A 17,554-nucleotide genomic window follows, 5' to 3' on the forward strand; every position below is an offset into this window, starting at 1 on the left:
AATTTTGCCCAACTCATGAAATGGATCGAATTCAAACTGAGTTATGGAATCACAAGGTTGTTGTTACAAATCTTAGGGAATATAATACTAAATTCCTAGAATACTGCCGACTGGTTTCACATCTAGTAACTCCGGAATATAATAAAGTAACTCGTTACATATATGGACTACCAAGAGAAATAAGAGATATGGTACGATCCCATATGCCAGGAACAGTTGATTCGGCTATGGAATTAGCCGGATACTTAATCAACAGTATGATAAGGAATCAAGAAGAAGAAAAGATAAAAGATAAAGAGACTAAAAAACCAAAAGATTCCGGAAATATAGGAAAAGAAGAAAGTACTCCCAAGTCAGCTTGTAAGACTTGTGGAAGAAAACATACTGGGAAGTGTCGACTAGAAAATTCAAACAATTGTGCATACTGCAAGAGAGCAGGACACACAATAGATGAATGTCGTAAGAAGCTAGGAGTATGTTTTACGTGTGGAGAAACGGGTCACTTTAAGACTGAATGCCCGAAAAGAAAAGCTAATCAAGATTAATGAATGACAAGATCATATCAAAGAAATGTCAAGATAGATTAGCTAACTTTTGTATATTAATTGTAACTCGTACTTAAACGAGAAGTTTTGTAATCAAAGAAGGGTATTTAAATTCCTAAGTTATAAACAAAAGATTAGCATATAGATCGTGTTAATACACAAGAATGCTTATATTCGTTACCTCTAAAGAACAAACAAGAGGTTCAAATGTTGAAAAGTTCAATCGAAACTTAGAACAAATAAACGTTAAGGAAACTTATCATCTAGGAAGATGATATATCAACATTAGATGATCGAAAGAAGTTCGTTATTGACCACAAGACATTTAAGCAATACAACTGATGAAATATTATTACCGACCTAGTAAGGTTGATCAAGAAGTCAAAGAAAAAGAACTCAAAGATATTCAAGAAATACAATCGTTAAGTACAGCAAATGTGATTAAAATCAAAGTACAGGGGTACTGTTAGAATACAGAGAATATTATTGATCAAGATCAAGTATAGAAGGGATTCGATAGACTGAATCTAAACAACAACTTAGTAGAATAGATTCGACAGATTTAATCGAAACAACAATGTAGTTAACATTAGTAAATGTTTAGAATACATAACGGTAAGGTAAATAGTTAAACACAACTGATCAATGTGTTTAGCAATTTATATTTACTAATGATATTCTGAATTATGGACTGGTTACATCATTCGAGGATGTAAGTTAACAACAAAATAAAGAACCTAGTCATTATGCATAAAGATTGCAACAACAAGAACCCGATTAAATAGAATCTAATCAACAATAGAAAAGTAAGAACGATTCACTCTTAAACCAACGAATCTCGAGGATGAGATTCATTCAAAGGTGAGGAGGATGTAACATCCCCAAAATTTCGATCCAAATTTGACAACTTAGGAATGTTGAGGGATCAAAAATAATCTCAAGATAAGTAATGAGAAAATATTAAATAAGGAAATATAAGAAAAATAAGGAAACAAAAATATTTCCTAAAGCTAAGTATTCTTACATGGAGGAAATAAGTAAAGAGAAAACTCCATCCCACATTGGAAGATGTAAGAAAGTGGAAGCATTTCACCAAGGTATAAATAAGGAAGATGGAATCCATCCAATATGGAAAGTGGTAAAGAAATGGAAGCTCTTTATAAGGAAGAGATTTTCCATAGTAATATTCTTTTATGAATATCATGCACCAAGTAGTCCTAGAGGAGGGTGCGTAGCACCCGACGCGCACGCGCTTGGGCGAGGACGACGGCGACGGCGAAGGGCGTTGGGCGCAATGTGACGCTTTGATGGCACACTTTGCACTTCGCCGCCTTAGTATTTTTGGACAATGAGAATTTGACCTAGACATGACAAGCTATCAAAGACAAGGGACTAAAAGTGAAAAATAATATTCAGGGACCCATCGCGCTACGCGATGAGTCCAAGATAACGGCCATCGCGGTACGCGATGGGCCGTGATGACTCAGAGACACGTGTCACACTCTGGTGACACGTAGCAGCATACCAGGACACGTGGCAGAATGTGTCAGGCCACGTGGCGACACGTGTCAGAATGGTACCCGTCGCGGTACGCGACGGTGTTGAAAAAGGTGCCCATCGCGTACCGCGATGGGACACAATTTTGGCTATAAATAGGGGGGTCGGCTCATTTGCATGCACACGACAACCACTCTCTCACTAGAATTTACACTCTCTCTACCTCGGTTTGTGTGCCGAACACCGTTTTACGTGCCACCGACCCGACAATCATAACCTCTTAATCCCTACTAAAAACCCGACGTTTTCCTCGAAGTTCATGCCACCCGAAAATAACCCGACATTCCGTCTCGAAGTACGTGCACGACCCGGCGACCGAACATTGCCTCGATTTGCGTGCCAAGAAGAGTTGATCAAGAACGCCTCAATAAACGTGCGTATAGAGTAGAAGTGGTGCCCGTATAAACTTAGGAATATCTAACTCCAAATACCCGTGAGAGGTAAGGGGTTCTGCCTAAGTTATTATTATTTTATTATTATAAATAGCTTAGACCACAGTCGAGAGTATAGCCCGAACCTTGATTACACTTAAGCATAATATAACTTTTCTTAAGCAAATGTTATAATTAAAATAGTATTTCTTTATGACTAAGAAATATAATATTTATACAAGAGATTATAGTTAAGAAATTAATGTTTCTTATTGAAGAAGAAACTCAGTATAGATGTTTCTTCCTGAAGAAGAAACAAACATATAATTGGTAAATAAAGAAAGAGACTAAAGGTCCAACTGTTTTACATATAAACAAATGATTTTATCAAGGTTAAAACGGACTAAAGGTCTGAAGCTAGATCGATGATCTAGTTATTTATACAAAAGTTATTCTCGTACTATAGGTCCGAGGTAACAAAACAAGAAGCAGAACCAGAAAACAGGAATCAGTATCAGAAACTGATTATAAACAGAAAAGGTGAATACGCCCCAAACCTTTTATTTTGAGTCTGAATATTTGCATAGGATTTACGAATCCTTAAAAACTTTGTGTATAATAATAAGAAACGGACACTCTGATTAAGAGTATACATGTGTCTGGATCCAAACATACATGGTGACTCGACATTTCCCCGAGGCCATGCATATCATCAACATGCATCTGAAGGTCTACGGGACTGTTCAGAGAAATGATATTGTGTATTTAATTAATTGTACATGGTACTTAGGGTAATTTGATCCCAATTTAGTTGGGTGCCTAATGAGTAGTCACAAATGTATTATTGTTGGTTTCACAAAGGTATTGAAAAAGATTTTAGAGTCAGCGTTATTCACCAGCTTTGTGCTGACGTATTTTCCCACCCATGTTATAGAGAAACAAGAAAGGTTAGAACATACAAGCAAGAAGGAATAGAAGATTGGATTTATAGTCATTAGATGTTATTTAATGACTCAGATATTTTATTTCAAAATATTACAAAGAGTTATGTTTTCTAAAGAAATGTATTGTAAACGATGAACGGGTATTTAAACCCGACTTTTTAATAATTTTTCAAAGTAATAATATTTTATTAAAGACTTCCGCTAAATTTAAACCGCAACTCGATTTATTTACAAAACAGGTACCAACTAATGGTCACACGCCTAGGCCTTAAAGTGGGGTGTGACAAATTGTGTACATGCTATGGCTTAAATTTATTATGGTATCTATTCTAAAGAATAACTAATAATAAACTAGTTATAAATGGAAAATTTACATTGTTAGCACACAAACAAAAATATAAATCTTATACCGAAGATGATCAAATGTGATTCCACAAGTCTAACCATAGTATCACTTATTTGACTTTAGTACTATTAAATACTGAAATAAATCAAGATGGTTTGTTTTGTTATTGTGCATAGACAATTCTATTTATATGAGGAGTTTGATATAATCTATTATGCATGCTAACAAACTTACGTGTTTATCTTCAGAAACTTACATGTATATGGGATGTCCATAAATGTGTTTGGTGTATCAATAACCCAGCCCAAATGTTACGTCCTCAATCACCAAATTTACATAGTTATCTTGTATTTTTATGGTTCATAAAATCATCTTTTATTATGTTTATGGCATAGGGTTGTAAACGAACTAAACCGGACGAGACTTTGTTCGTGTTCGTTCGTGAAGCTTTATCGAACAACTGGATGGTTCATGAACACTCTATTGAACGAAAATTCGTGTATGTGTTCGTTCCTTAAGGAATTGAGCTTGTTCATGTTTGTTTGTGTCCATTTAATATTGTATACGGATGCTAATGAACACATGGGCAAATGAATACTAATGCACAAACGAACACACGGACACTAATGGACAAATGATCACTAACCGACACTAATGAACATTAATGGAGAAATGAATATGAACGACTGTATCAGGTACACAAACAGAAAAACAAACAAATAAATAAATATTAATCATAAAATATTAATACATGAACCTTATAAGATGGAGTTACCTAATCGGGCACACATAACCGGATGGACGTAAACAAATGGACGTAAATGAACACATTATCGAATGTTCACGAACACTATTGAACTGGTACGGCCTTTGTTCCTGTTTGTTATTTTAGCTAACTGAACATTTTTGGTTCATGTTCGGTTTATTAAACGGATGAACATAAAAAAACTTCCCTCTGAAAGGTTCTCCGAACGTCATGTTTGTTTACAGCCCCAATCATACATTATTATCTTCAGCTAGACAACAATGGTGTATATGACAACAATATTGTATATAACTTTACGGTATTAAGGGCGTCTCGTGTTGGGTTCGGGTTCAATTAACTTGGTCGGGTACTTCGGTACCATCAGTTCAATATCGAGTTATACCAATTTCGGTTTCACCAAACCAAACGAAAACAGAAAAACGTTCATTACACTTGGTATTATCTTCTCACTTCCAATTCATAATTTCTTCATACATTATTATTTATAAATTTTCTTAGTATGACAATTATAAACTAGTTATGTACCTGCCGCTCTACGGCGATGCATTAACGTGTATTCGATCGGTAAAACCCAAGTATTGCAGCGGCCAGTCGGGTCGGTATTGGTTACATTCGTTACAATATTTGGTTTCAAGATAATTAATGAGTAAATAATGTTCGGGCTTAAACTTAATACAATAACAAAACTTGCAATAATTTTGTATTTATCTGATAATGCTTATATAGTCCTATGCACCGTCTTAGATCGGAAAAAAAGAACAAAAAAAAGACACACACATCTATATAGAATAATTTTATTTCTTCATTGCATGTTTATTTGTTACATATATAAATGTATCCAAATATGTAAACTTATATCTTTTAATTTAATCTATATTTTATATTTTACTTCAAACAATCTCATTTATATGTATCTCTTACAACAACTTTTCAACGTTTGACACCTAGGTTCGCACATTTCTTTCATGGGAAGGCATCTACCACAACAACAATAATCGGGACCACTTCCTGTTAGAACATAGCGTGGAGTACAATCTTTTGGTGGTGAAACACCAAATTGCCCTACGTGACAATCTTCATTTCTTTCACCTACAAATCCAACAAAAAAGTGGAAATTTATTAGGGCATTTATTCTAAAAACGACTAATAATAAAGTAGTTATATATGGAAAAGTTACATTGTTGGCACACAAACAAAAATATAAAGCTTATGCAGAAGACGATCAAATGTGAATTGTTAGCACACAAACAACAATATAAAGCTTATGCAGAAGACGATCAAATGTGATTCCACAAGTCTCACCATAGTATCACTTATTTGACTTTAGTACTATTAAATATTGAAATAAATCAAGATAGTTTGTTTTGTTACTGTGCATAGACTATTCTATTTATATGGGGAGTTTGATATAGATTCATCTATTATGCATGCTAACAAAGTTACGTGTTTATATTGATCAACTTACATGTATATGGGATGTACAGAAATGCGTTTGGTGTCAATAACCCAACCCAAATGTTACGTCCTCATTTACCAAATTTACATAGTTATCTTGTATTTTTATGGTTCATAATATCATCTTCTATTATGTTTATGGCGTAGGGTTGTAAACGAATCGAACCGGACGAGACTTTGTTCGTGTTAATTCGTTAAGTTTTTATCGAACAACTGGACGGTTTATGAACACTCTATCGAACGAAAATTCGTGTATATGTTCATTTCATTAAGGAATTGAGCTTGTTCATGTTTGTTTGTGTCCATTCTGTATTATTGTAAATGGACGCTAATGAACACATGGACAAACAAATACTAATGTACAAACGAACACACATACACTAAGGGACAAATGATCACTAAACGACACTGATGAACATTAATGGAGAAAAGAATATAAACGACCGTAACGGGTAAACATACAGAAAAACAAAAAGAGCAACTCATATAGCCTACGATACACAAAAATAACATTTTTAAAAACATTTATTCGTCGGTAAAACTTGGCGTTGCGGTGGCGAGTCGACGCGACTAGAACTAAAACAAACAAAAGAACAAAAAAATGCACACGTTTGATGCTCGGGCTTGTGGCGGCGAGCCGACACGAAGTCGGTCTGTTTCGGTTATGTTTATTACGGTAGCATAACTATAACAAAACATAATTCGTATAGGTTATAATATTATGATAAAAAATAACATATTAAAAACAACGATTATTCAGTCGGCAATACTGGTCATTATGGCATAACTAACACATATTCAATCAATTTCAATTACGCTCGTTACAGTACCACTGAAATATAAATAAAATATCATATTCAAAACAAAACATTAAAATAATCCAAAAACAAGTAATATAATAACAATTTATAAATTTCTTTTGCTTGCACCTGCCTGTCATAAGACAGAATGAAAAATCTGGAATTGATAGTAGCATAGTGGACTCTTGATCACGCACACACTGAATTAGAAAGTCTTAACAAAGACAAACTCAACCATCCGACCACATAAGTTAATTGTTTGCTTACTTATATTTATATTTAAACAAAAGGCCAAAATAAGGGCAGTAAAAGACATTGTGGCACCGACATCGTAATATTTATCTATATAGTATAATACTATGATAACCATCATTCTCAAAAAGAGTGAACTTCGGTTTTCTTTATATACACAAGTTAAAGAGAGTAAAAAATGCTTACCCTTCTCACTCAGTCACTTGTCACCTCCAATACATAGCATTTCCATCATATACATTATTTATAAATATTTACAGCGCGGTAGTCGTGTATTATGTCAATTTATCAGTTCATTTGTGACATATTGTATGGTATTTATGTAAATCTTTTTTATTCGTATAATAATTTATAAAAGTTTATTATGTATATTGTTTTCTCTTCTTAAGTTATAGTATGCATATAACCATTAAATGTTTATTTATAATATATTAACAAGTAAACAGTATTTTGTAGTTACAAAATTAAATGGAGATTTAACTTGTTTTGGTATTTGTTTTCTAGTAGCATCTATCAAATATAATTAACGAGTAAATAGTGTCGGGGCTTAAACTTAATACAATACAAATTTTGCAAAAAATTCGTATTTATCTAATAATAGTTGTATAGTCCTATACACAGTCTTAGATTGAAAAAAAAACATATCTATATAGAATAAATATTTTTTCTTCATTGCATATTTGTTACGTATATAAATGTAAATATGAAAATTATTAATATATTTAATACATATTTTATATTTGACTTTTAACAATACTATTTATATGTATCTCTAACAACAACTTTTCAACTGGGGACACCTAGGCTCGCATATTTCTTTCTTAGGAAATAAGCATTTACCACAGCAACAATAATAGCTAAGTACAATCTTTTGGTGGTGAAACTCCAAACTGTCTCACGTGACTCTTTATTTCTTTCACCTACAAATCCAATAAAAAAAGTGAAAAATTTATCAGGGTATCTATTCTAAAGAACAACTAATAATAACTAGTGATAAATGGAAAAGTTACATTGCTGACACACAAATAACAGTATAAAGCTTATGCAGAAGACGATCAAATGTGATTCCACAAGTCTCACCATAGTATCACTTATTTGACTTTAGTACTATTAAATAATGAAATAATTCAATATAGTTTGTTTTGAAATTGTGCATAGACAATTCTATTTATATGGGGAGTTTGATATCATCTATTATGCGTGCTAACAAACTTACGTGTTTACATTGATCAGCTTACATGTATATGGGATGTTTAGAAATGTGTTTGGTGTGTCAATAACCCAACCCAAATGTTACGTCCTCAATCACCAAATTTACATAGTTAACTTGTATTTTTATGGTTCATAAAATTATCTTCTATTATGTTTATGGCGTAGGGTTGTAAATGAACTGAACCGGGCGAGACTTTGTTCTTGTTCATTCGTTATCGGAAAACTGGATGGTTCATGAACACTCTATCGAACGGAAATTCTTGTCCGTGTTCGTTCCTTAAGGAATTGAGCTTGTTCATGGTCATTTGTGTCCATTTAATATTGTAAATGGACGCTAATGAACACATGAGCAAATAAATACTAATGCACAAACGAACACACGGACACTAATGGACAAATGATCACTAACGGAACATTAATGGAGAAATGAACATAAACGACCGTAACGGGTAAACAAACAGAAAAACAAACAAACAAATATATAAAAATATTAATTATAAAATATTAATACATGGACCATAGCATACAATCTTACCTAATCGGGCGCAGATAACTGGATGGACGTAAACAAACGGGCGTAAATGAACACATTACCGAATGTTCATGAACACTATTAAACTAATACAACCTTTGTTCGTGTTTGTTTGTTTAGCTAACTGAACATGTTTGGTTCATGTTCGGTTAGTTTATTAAACGGATGAACATAAACAAACTTCCCATTGAATGATTCTTCGGACGCCGTGTTTGTTTACAACCCCAATCATACATTATTATCTTCAACAAGACAACAATGGTGTATAGGACACCAATATTGTATATAACTTTAGGGCATTAAGGGTGTCTCGTGTATAGGACAACAATACTATATATAACCGGCACCATTAATTCAGTATCGAGCTTCGGCTACCAATTTCGGTTTCACCAAACCTAACAAAAACAGAAAACGTTCATTAAACTTAATATTATCTTCTCACTTTCAATGCATAACATATTCTTCATACTTTATTTATAAGTTATCATTGTATGATAATCACACTATCTATCTAAAAACATAATTTGGCCATATACATAGCATTTCCGTCATATACATTATTTATAAATATTTATATGATCATCATAGTATCTATCTAAAAGCATAATTTGGGCCAAAATCAAACTCGAGAGAGGTCGCGAAAAGAATATGTGGTACACCGACCTTGAAGCCAAATCGCAACACACACAAGTGGACGAGGATATGTTCATATTTCGATTTGTAACGCCTCTTTAGTCGGTAGCCTATTTAAGGTAGCTCTCCAAACAAAGAAGCTCACTTTAATAGGAGATCCAATTTAACCAATTGTGCATGCAATTTCTTGATTATGCCGAGCTTGCTCAATGCTTATGTGAATGAGCTGAACCGTGAACGAACGTGAGATGTCACACATCTTTTCTAATTACCCACTTGTCTAATAATTTGTAACTAGCCTACAACTTTTCACACTATTGAAGCCCATTAATCCTCGATGGTCTTCTATCACGTGTCTACATTCCTATATCCAGTCGACTTTTGCTCGTCACATTTAAGATCTTAGATTCTAAGGTCTGCACAAGATTAAACTCCACCATCTACCACCACCGTTCACCACCACCACAACCCACCACCACCGTCCACCGTCCACTACCAGTATCGTCGTCCACCACCATGGCCAGCTCAACGAATGTGGGGGCCTGAATCGAAACAAGATTTTGGGGCCTTTTCATAACAATTATTAAGAAAAAAAAATTGTTTATTACAAGTTTTAAACTCATAACATATACTTTAGTAACAACCAAGCCTACCACCACACCAATACATTAATTTGAGTTTACTATACTCATCATAATATATCTATATATAATATTTTTTTTATTTAACTGGAGGCCTTAACCGAGTGTGGGTCTAAAGCCCTAACTTGTTTTCGCTGTCCCACGAGCCACCCCTGTCCACCACCACGACGACCCACTATCACATTTCATACACCACCATCTGTTTATTTCAACAGTCTATAGACGTTAAAAAACAAACAGTGTTTGGTTCACCTCTTCTTTAACCTATGCCGCAGATATTTACCTCTATAAAAACAAACAACACCACCTAAGTAAACATACCGTTGTTAGAAAAGAAAAGTATTTGGGCTTGGGCTTAGCCTACCACCAAGAACAGTCGAGCTGTCGAGTCCCACAGTGTATTTGTTCGTTGGTTCTAGTTCTACTTTTGAAGGCGGTGGGTTAGTTGTTTGATGATGCCGCCAATCTCTTTATCAAGGCTTGGAAGCTCGCTCCCTTTCTCCAGATTATTCAGGTATCCTTCGGGTTGTATATTTTTAAAATTATAAACCCGTAAATAATACCTGAAATCGATAACAGTAGAATAAATAAGCAGTTAGAACTTAGAAGTAGAATAATAGCCATAGAACTTGAAATGCCAATCCAATGAATCTGTGATGGAATTAAGGGGTGCAAACGAGCCGACCTGCTCACGAGCTACTCGAGATCGGCTTGTTAAAAACCTCGATCGAGCAAAGCTTCATCGAGCTTCCCTTATCGAGCTCGAGCCGGCTCGCGTGTCTAAACGAGTCTGTCATTAATATAATTTTTTAAAATATATGTTTAATAATTATTAATTAATATATATATAATGGTATGAAAAAGTAAATAAAAATAACTAAATAACATATATTATTTTATACAATTGATAGATAATTGATAATTGATAAATGGTAAACTAGCCGAGTTCGAGCTTTGAAAATGAAGCTTGAAACGAGCCGAGATCGAGCTCTGTGTAAGTTAAACAAGCCGAGCTCGAGCTCAGTGTAAGTTAAACGAGCCCTAGTTGAGCCTAGTCGAGCTTGGGCTCGGCTCGGCTTGTTTGCACCCTTAGATGGGATACTAAATGGATGAACTCGCACTATTAGGGTATAAAACGCACAACTGGTTTTTCAGGTTAACCTGAAACGAGTATCAAGTGACTAGAAACAAGTAACTGGACTGAATTTGAACGGTCTGGGTACGGGTTCCATGGATACGTGTACTTTTGGGTTTGGGTTAACAGTTTATCGAGTTGGGTAGTGACATGCCTAGCTAAAAGTATGGTTGAGAAACTGCAGTTTATATATTTTTAAAAATTTTAAACTTTATTTTGTTTAAAAGGCAGGCTGAGCAGGAGATGGAGACGGTGGTGAAAGTACTTCAACCCGGACCGTTGGGAATTGTGGAGCATAAATTTTCCGCTGAGGAGATTGACAAAGCAAATGCTACGGTTAAGAGAGCGGTGGAGAATTGGAAGAGGAACGCAATTATAGAACGAAATCGCCCCATCTTGAAAGATTATATTAGTTAAAACACATATTATTTGTTACTACTTTCTTTATAACATTCTGTTTTTAGGAATAATATTTGTACAATAGTAAGCTCTCACAGTCCTTCACTGTGACTATAGCTGATCTTGCTAGCAATGATCTGTTATCTGTTGGTGTATGACTTTGTTCACTTTATATAATTTTCATGACGAACGTCACGTCTTTTTTAGATATTATCTATTTAACAATTTATATGTACTATCGCTATGATAAGCTACACATACTTGTGATTACTAAAATATTTACGAGCGCTTTTTCCAGGTTATTTTATATAAAAGCATCTGAATTTACTCATCGGAAGACTGCAGGAATTGATTTGGATCACAACAGAGGATGAAGGGAAATAATGGAAAGGCTAGAGGACGGCACTCAAAGGTGGTATGATAATCTGCTGGTGAATATCTTTACATTAACCCTTTTTATGCAACACGTAGAAGTACCTAACTGCTCTTTATTTCGGTTATATAACATAGAGCTGATACATATAATTTGATAGTGGATTAACTGTATATGCCATTGAAACACCAACAGTTTTCCGACTTTAATACTAGGCGTTGTTACTTACTCTTATATTTTATTATGTTGAGAGTTTAGTTCAAACCCGCATGAGATTTACCCTGTTAGTAACTTGGCTAATTTCCCTTTAAGATTGAGACTCATGATCTCATTTGCTCCACCTATCAGATCTTGACCTATAAACACAACCGGTACACTCGGCTTACATCCCAGTGCAATCAGCTCTCTTTCCAGTTGTTGCCCGTTAGTATATTCATCTAGCTCATAAACCGTAGGGTTTACCCCAAATCTATAAATCAGAGCCTTAATGGTGTGACACATACAACAAGTGCTTTTGCTAAATATCACCACTTTCTTTTCAGCAACCGCCCTTGTAACTGTCGTCATTATCTAAGAACAACACAGTAACAAGAGGTTATTTGTTATATGAAATTTGAGACTTAAATGGACACTATATATATAGTCTGTTGTAAGACTGTTAATTAAATTGAATTTAATGAAATGATGCAGATGTGCATAGAGAAGATAATGAGAAGATAATTAAAAGATTATTCTTAGCTTTGTGGATATGTGCATGTGTTTAGTAAAAGTTATAACTATAGAGTAAGAATATGGATTAGCATACATTATAGAATAGGATGATCATTTTAGCATCTTTAACCTTTAAAGCCTTTTCAGATATTATTAGCCACTAACTAATCCCCTATTTTAATATGCCAATGATGCTCGTCACACACGCCTATTTGAGATAATAAAGGGTTATGCTATAAAGGAGATCTTGCCAAAAACTTGCAAAAATGATATTACAACAGTGCGTTAGCGCACTTTTTATTTTTCTTTTTCAAATGGCGCGTTAGCGCATATTTGCTTGCTTCTGGTGGCTTCCTACACTTATTAGGCCAATTCTCCTTTTTAGCATAACCCTACCATAGTTTAAATATGCGCATATATGTATACCCATGCTGCAATCTGTTGACATAATGATGTGTAAATATTTAGGCTAGTGACGGATTCAATTTTACGGCATCTTAAGATGTGGAGATCATGTAGGCTTTTGTTCCCCATATCAAGATTCCCAACATTTTAGTTTAAGAATGCCAAAGTAATACATTGACAAAGAAAAGTAGAATTTTGTCATATCCAGATGCTCATTTCAGCATCATAGCTACATTATATATACATATGAATGATTCCTGCTGTTTAAAGCACCAAATGGGCGGTTATCGATCCAGATAAGATTAGAAGCATATTTACTATATTAGGTTATTTTATATAATAGTCACTAATCTTTTTAGGAGCATCCAAGATATTATTATGACTAAATACAAAGATTATAATAGCTTTGTCCTGCCTACATTAGATTAGTCAAATGACTGATATAGATTTTTTTAGACCCGTGACCCGTCATCTGACCCGTTTATTCTCCCACCTGTAAAATTTATCTAGAACTTGGAATAAACATGAATAATTGGAACTGTGATTCTAGTTGATATCTATAGCATAACAAAAGTCAAAAGGAGTTGGTTCCAGATTCTTCATGATGGCGTAACATCACCTGCAAGTTCAGAATTTCAACGAACCCGTGTCTGATTTCCGTTATATCTACAGTTTTTGCAGAAGGGTTTAGTTTACACATCAGCAAACTAAAAGTTTGTACGGCTCCGATTTTTGCCACTGACAACATTATTTTCTGCACTAAAACTGAAGCATATATTCTCCACCTACTTGATGAATATGAAGATATCGCATACGTGTCAACTTGTTTTAGCACAAATAATCGCGTTCAAGCAAATCATCCATCACAGCCACTCTTATCCAACTAAAAGATATCCGAAAGGAACTTATCTTTTAAATATATCCCATGCATTATATTCTCTTCGGTGTCACCTATTTAAGACCAACCATAACTTCAAAGTTCACCAAGTTAGCATACAAGTGTTCATACATAAAAACTTAATTAACTAATTCAAGAAAGATAATGGATAAGGTGAAGGCTTTGGCATCCAAGAGTGCGGCGGTTATTTTCACCAAAAGCACATGTTGCATGTGTCATAGCATCAAGGCTTTGTTCTATGATCTTGGTGCGAGTCCTGCAATTCATGAGGTTGACCATGATGCAGACATGGAGTGGGCCCTACGTCGGTTGGGTTGTAATCCCGCGTTTCCAGCTGTGTTTGTGGGTGGGAAATATATTGGTTCGGCTAAAGATGTTATTTCTCTTCATGTTGATGGGACTCTAAAGCAGAAGCTGATTGAAGCAAAGGCTATCTGGTTCTAGTACACTAGTACTTGTCATGGTGTGGTTACTAGGTTTGACGTTGTCGTAGATTACTATTAAAAAAAAGGTCTTTAAGAGCTGCTCTTTTTGTCGGCCTTGTTGACTTTGTTGTACTCGAGTCAAACTTTTTCACAAGTTTCTCTCATCTTTTTGTTATAAATCTGTTTTGTGTGTTGCTTATATTTGGTGTGCATTGTAATCAAATTTGGTGCTTGTAAGTGCATGTTTGGTTGACATTAATGAAGGATAGAATATGGAATGGTAGGTTGAGGAATTTAATACCATTCTATAGTAAGCCCAAAGCTAAATGTTGGATGATTCCAACTCTTCACAGCTGCATCAGCATCCCATGTGCATGATGCATAATAAGAAAAAAACAATTCTTATTTTAGAAAACTTGTATAATATTTTTACTCCCAATATTTTCATTTACTTCATCATCAACAATAACTATCTACATGTATAAATTGTCATTCATTAATGTAAAATATTATTTCCTTTTATACATGTTACTGCAAGAAAAGTAACTACGCGTTTGAAGTTATAGTACTGAAAGATACGAACCGAAACCAGACACTTTTTTCTCTGATTTTAAATATTTTCACTCCATTTTCCTTATTTAGTTATAAAATGCGTCGTGAAATTTGTTAACTTTCTCATTTGAATATTATTTCGTCAATTCAAATTTAGATCCTCGGGTATGATACTTTGACTTAATGTTTAAGTATTGCGAATAATGTTAAAATTTTCTTGTCAAAGAGCGTTTTTAATCGTATGTTTGTGCGTTCGTTTTGTATCATAAGAAGCAAGAAGACAACACCGAAAATAGAATTTAATTTCAACATAAATTATCCTATGCAGAGAATCAACACAGATATATTCACAGAGAAAATAACATTCGGAAACAAAGGTAAAAATACAAAACACAAACCACTCTTTGGTATTTTTTGTTTGATTGCAGCTTTAGACAGCAACCGAGTGCACACAATGACACAATCTTCTTCTGTAAACCATTTTCAGTTCAAAAAGACCTGCATACCAGATTAACCAGACATCCGTCTTAGAAAGCAAGCGAAGGGTAAAAAGGTAAAAGCTTGTGGTTGCTATATTATTAAACCGCTAATAACATACCTGCAAGTCATTCACAAGTAATCTTGGTGTCAAAACTGCTAAGGCAGATAGCAAATGCTTCAAATGCTGATATCGGGTACTGATAATCCATGGTGAATACATCTTTTCCAATCTTTCCAAACTCTAGAACTATTTTTTCATGTTCTTTACTTCCGTTTTCATCCTCTAAGCAAGCGACGAGCTGAAAATTCTTCACCGAAGCAACAGTCACACGCCCGTTAAAGTTAAGGCACCAGCATTGTAGCTGTTGATGCCACCGAGGATTCTTGTTCTTCAACACTAGTGCTCCCAGTTGTGCATCACTCACATGTGCGGATTTTGATCCGGAAAGAGAGCGAGAAGAAGAAGAAGAAGAAGAAGAAGAAGAAGAATCCACATGGAAATCGGTTGGTGTGGGACCCACACGTGGCTCGATAGCATTCGCAGGGATTGCATTCATGACACATCGCATCTGTCGTGGGCCCCTGTATCTTAGAAAAAGTGGATTTTTGTCAGTCAGTCAGTGACGATAAAAGTTGAATAATAAAAGAAACTAAGTGTGATGATTGGAAGGTGTCACGGGCCGTTATTATACCTGGTTCCCGGGTTATTTACTTCATATGAAATATTGGAAATTGGATAATTTCCGGCGGGGATTTTGGGTGATACACGTTTGATGCTCCCGAGCCTCGAGGAATGACATTTTGTTGCTAATAATGCAGCGTTAGTAGGCCGTGCGTCATAAACTCTAAACTTGGTCCCGAGAAAATTCGATCTGTCATAACAAAACATATGATTCTTCAATAAAAAAATATTGCTAAAATATATTCAGTTCATTTAGTTATACGTTGCTAACTTACCTCAACTTTCCTACATAACCGCTGCTCCCTTTTGATATATCATCAGCATTTAGAGAAATGATATAATCTGTGCACGTAGTGCGCCGAAACCTCTTTGCAGCAAAAAGAAATTTCCCTTCATCATTTGAAGCTGCAAAGAAGATTTAAATTTGTTGCATAAAGCAATTATAAATACCAAAAGTGGCACTAAGATGACGATCATCGTTTTCAAATTGTTACCTTCGGTCAAATTGAGGTAGAGGGTATACGTTTGAGTGTTGCGATTCCTCTTTATAAAACATTGTGTTAGAGATCCCACCGAACCAGGCTGTAAACATAAACAAGTTGATTCCATAAATGACCGTTTAACATCCATTGTCGTCGGCCCAAAATAAGGGAAACAATAAAGAGGAAATTCAGATATTTGCTTTCTAAACTGTCAACTAAACAAATTCATGGTCAAGTCAAAAGTGGTAAGTCCATTAAACACCCCAAGCTAACAAGTAAGCCGATTATCGATAAATCGATTCACTTCACAACCAAAACAGTTAGATTAATCTCGCGTACTCTTTTTATTCCGAATTTCTCAATGTAACATCTTAAAACTTATCTCTAACATAATAATGTTTACAAACAACACACAAGATCATATGAACTTCTACCTAACATATAGCATACATAACAATAAGCAATAACCGAAAACCGATCAAAACCTGTTTTAACGAGCTCGGGAAGGTGAGACAGCCCGAAACTTCCGGACATTTCACAATCTCCTTCATATTCTTCCTCCAACTCCTACAAACAGCAGCACAACACACCACACTCTTTCGATCCGGCCAGTCGGATTCGGAAGCCTCGATCCGCATTAATATATCCGTTAACAACTCCGGCGGCATATTCGCCCAACAGTCTGACTTCAAATCATCATCCAACTTTGATCCAAACCCTGTGATCCCAATTTCAACCTTCATTTCATCAATCATACTTTTAAATTTTAATTAACTGACATCTGTGTCGGGGTATGGTACTAAGAACCCTAATTTATTGTGTTTTGGGCTTATTTTATTATATGGGCTAATACATTTGTTTTTGGGCTGAGGGGGTTTTGTGGAGGTAACCCTAACTGGGCTAGGCCCATTAGGGTACCATGATGGTGGCCATGAGGCTCCCTATATAAGGAGGTCTC

At 35.0% G+C, this 17,554-nt stretch overlaps 1 protein-coding gene, 1 long non-coding RNA gene and 2 pseudogenes across 3 annotated transcripts; 2 read left to right on the top strand and 2 right to left on the bottom strand.

Annotated features, from left to right (window-relative positions):
• The first annotated feature begins 10,411 nt into the window (after nt 1–10,411).
• LOC143539048 (uncharacterized) lies at nt 10,412–11,796 on the top strand. Its single transcript, XR_013136364.1, has 2 exons — nt 10,412–10,568; nt 11,417–11,796. It is a non-coding gene; the product is annotated as an uncharacterized LOC143539048 (long non-coding RNA).
• Nucleotides 11,797–12,237: 441 nt separating this feature from the next.
• Nucleotides 12,238–12,528, bottom strand: LOC143539087 (monothiol glutaredoxin-S1 pseudogene; annotated as a pseudogene).
• Nucleotides 12,529–13,550: 1,022 nt separating this feature from the next.
• Nucleotides 13,551–14,868, top strand: LOC143539049 (glutaredoxin-C11 pseudogene; annotated as a pseudogene).
• Nucleotides 14,869–15,433: 565 nt separating this feature from the next.
• On the bottom strand, nt 15,434–17,374 carry LOC143539050 (tubby-like F-box protein 3). Of its 2 annotated transcripts, none has more exons than XM_077032470.1 (6): nt 17,082–17,374; nt 16,609–16,696; nt 16,390–16,519; nt 16,125–16,304; nt 15,551–16,014; nt 15,434–15,450 (listed from the first exon to the last, which is right to left on the bottom strand). In XM_077032470.1, exons 1-5 carry the CDS (start codon nt 17,349–17,351, stop codon nt 15,558–15,560), a joined length of 1,125 nt encoding a protein of 374 aa, XP_076888585.1. In that variant the 5' UTR covers nt 17,352–17,374; the 3' UTR covers nt 15,434–15,450; nt 15,551–15,557. The 2 variants fall into 2 exon arrangements, with proteins under 2 accessions (XP_076888585.1, XP_076888584.1); XM_077032469.1 differs by having other exon boundaries at nt 15,551–16,020.
• Nucleotides 17,375–17,554: the final 180 nt, after the last annotated feature.

Source organism: Bidens hawaiensis, unplaced genomic scaffold (assembly GCF_021521415.1).
Source record: "Bidens hawaiensis isolate Kalapana, Puna unplaced genomic scaffold, B.hawaiensis_p1.1 tig00011793_1, whole genome shotgun sequence".
Classification (NCBI taxonomy): Eukaryota; Viridiplantae; Streptophyta; class Magnoliopsida; order Asterales; family Asteraceae; genus Bidens; species Bidens hawaiensis.

Coding starts and splice junctions, on each gene's coding strand:
- LOC143539050 (XM_077032469.1), bottom strand. CDS start 17,351: ATGATTGATGAAATGAAGGTTGAAATTGGGATCACAGGGTTTGGATCA. Junction 16,697..17,081: donor TCCCGAGCTCGTTAAAACAG/GTTTTGATCGGT, acceptor TTATGTTTACAG/CCTGGTTCGGTGGGATCTCT. Junction 16,021..16,124: donor GTAAATAACCCGGGAACCAG/GTATAATAACGG, acceptor ACTTTTTCTAAG/ATACAGGGGCCCACGACAGA.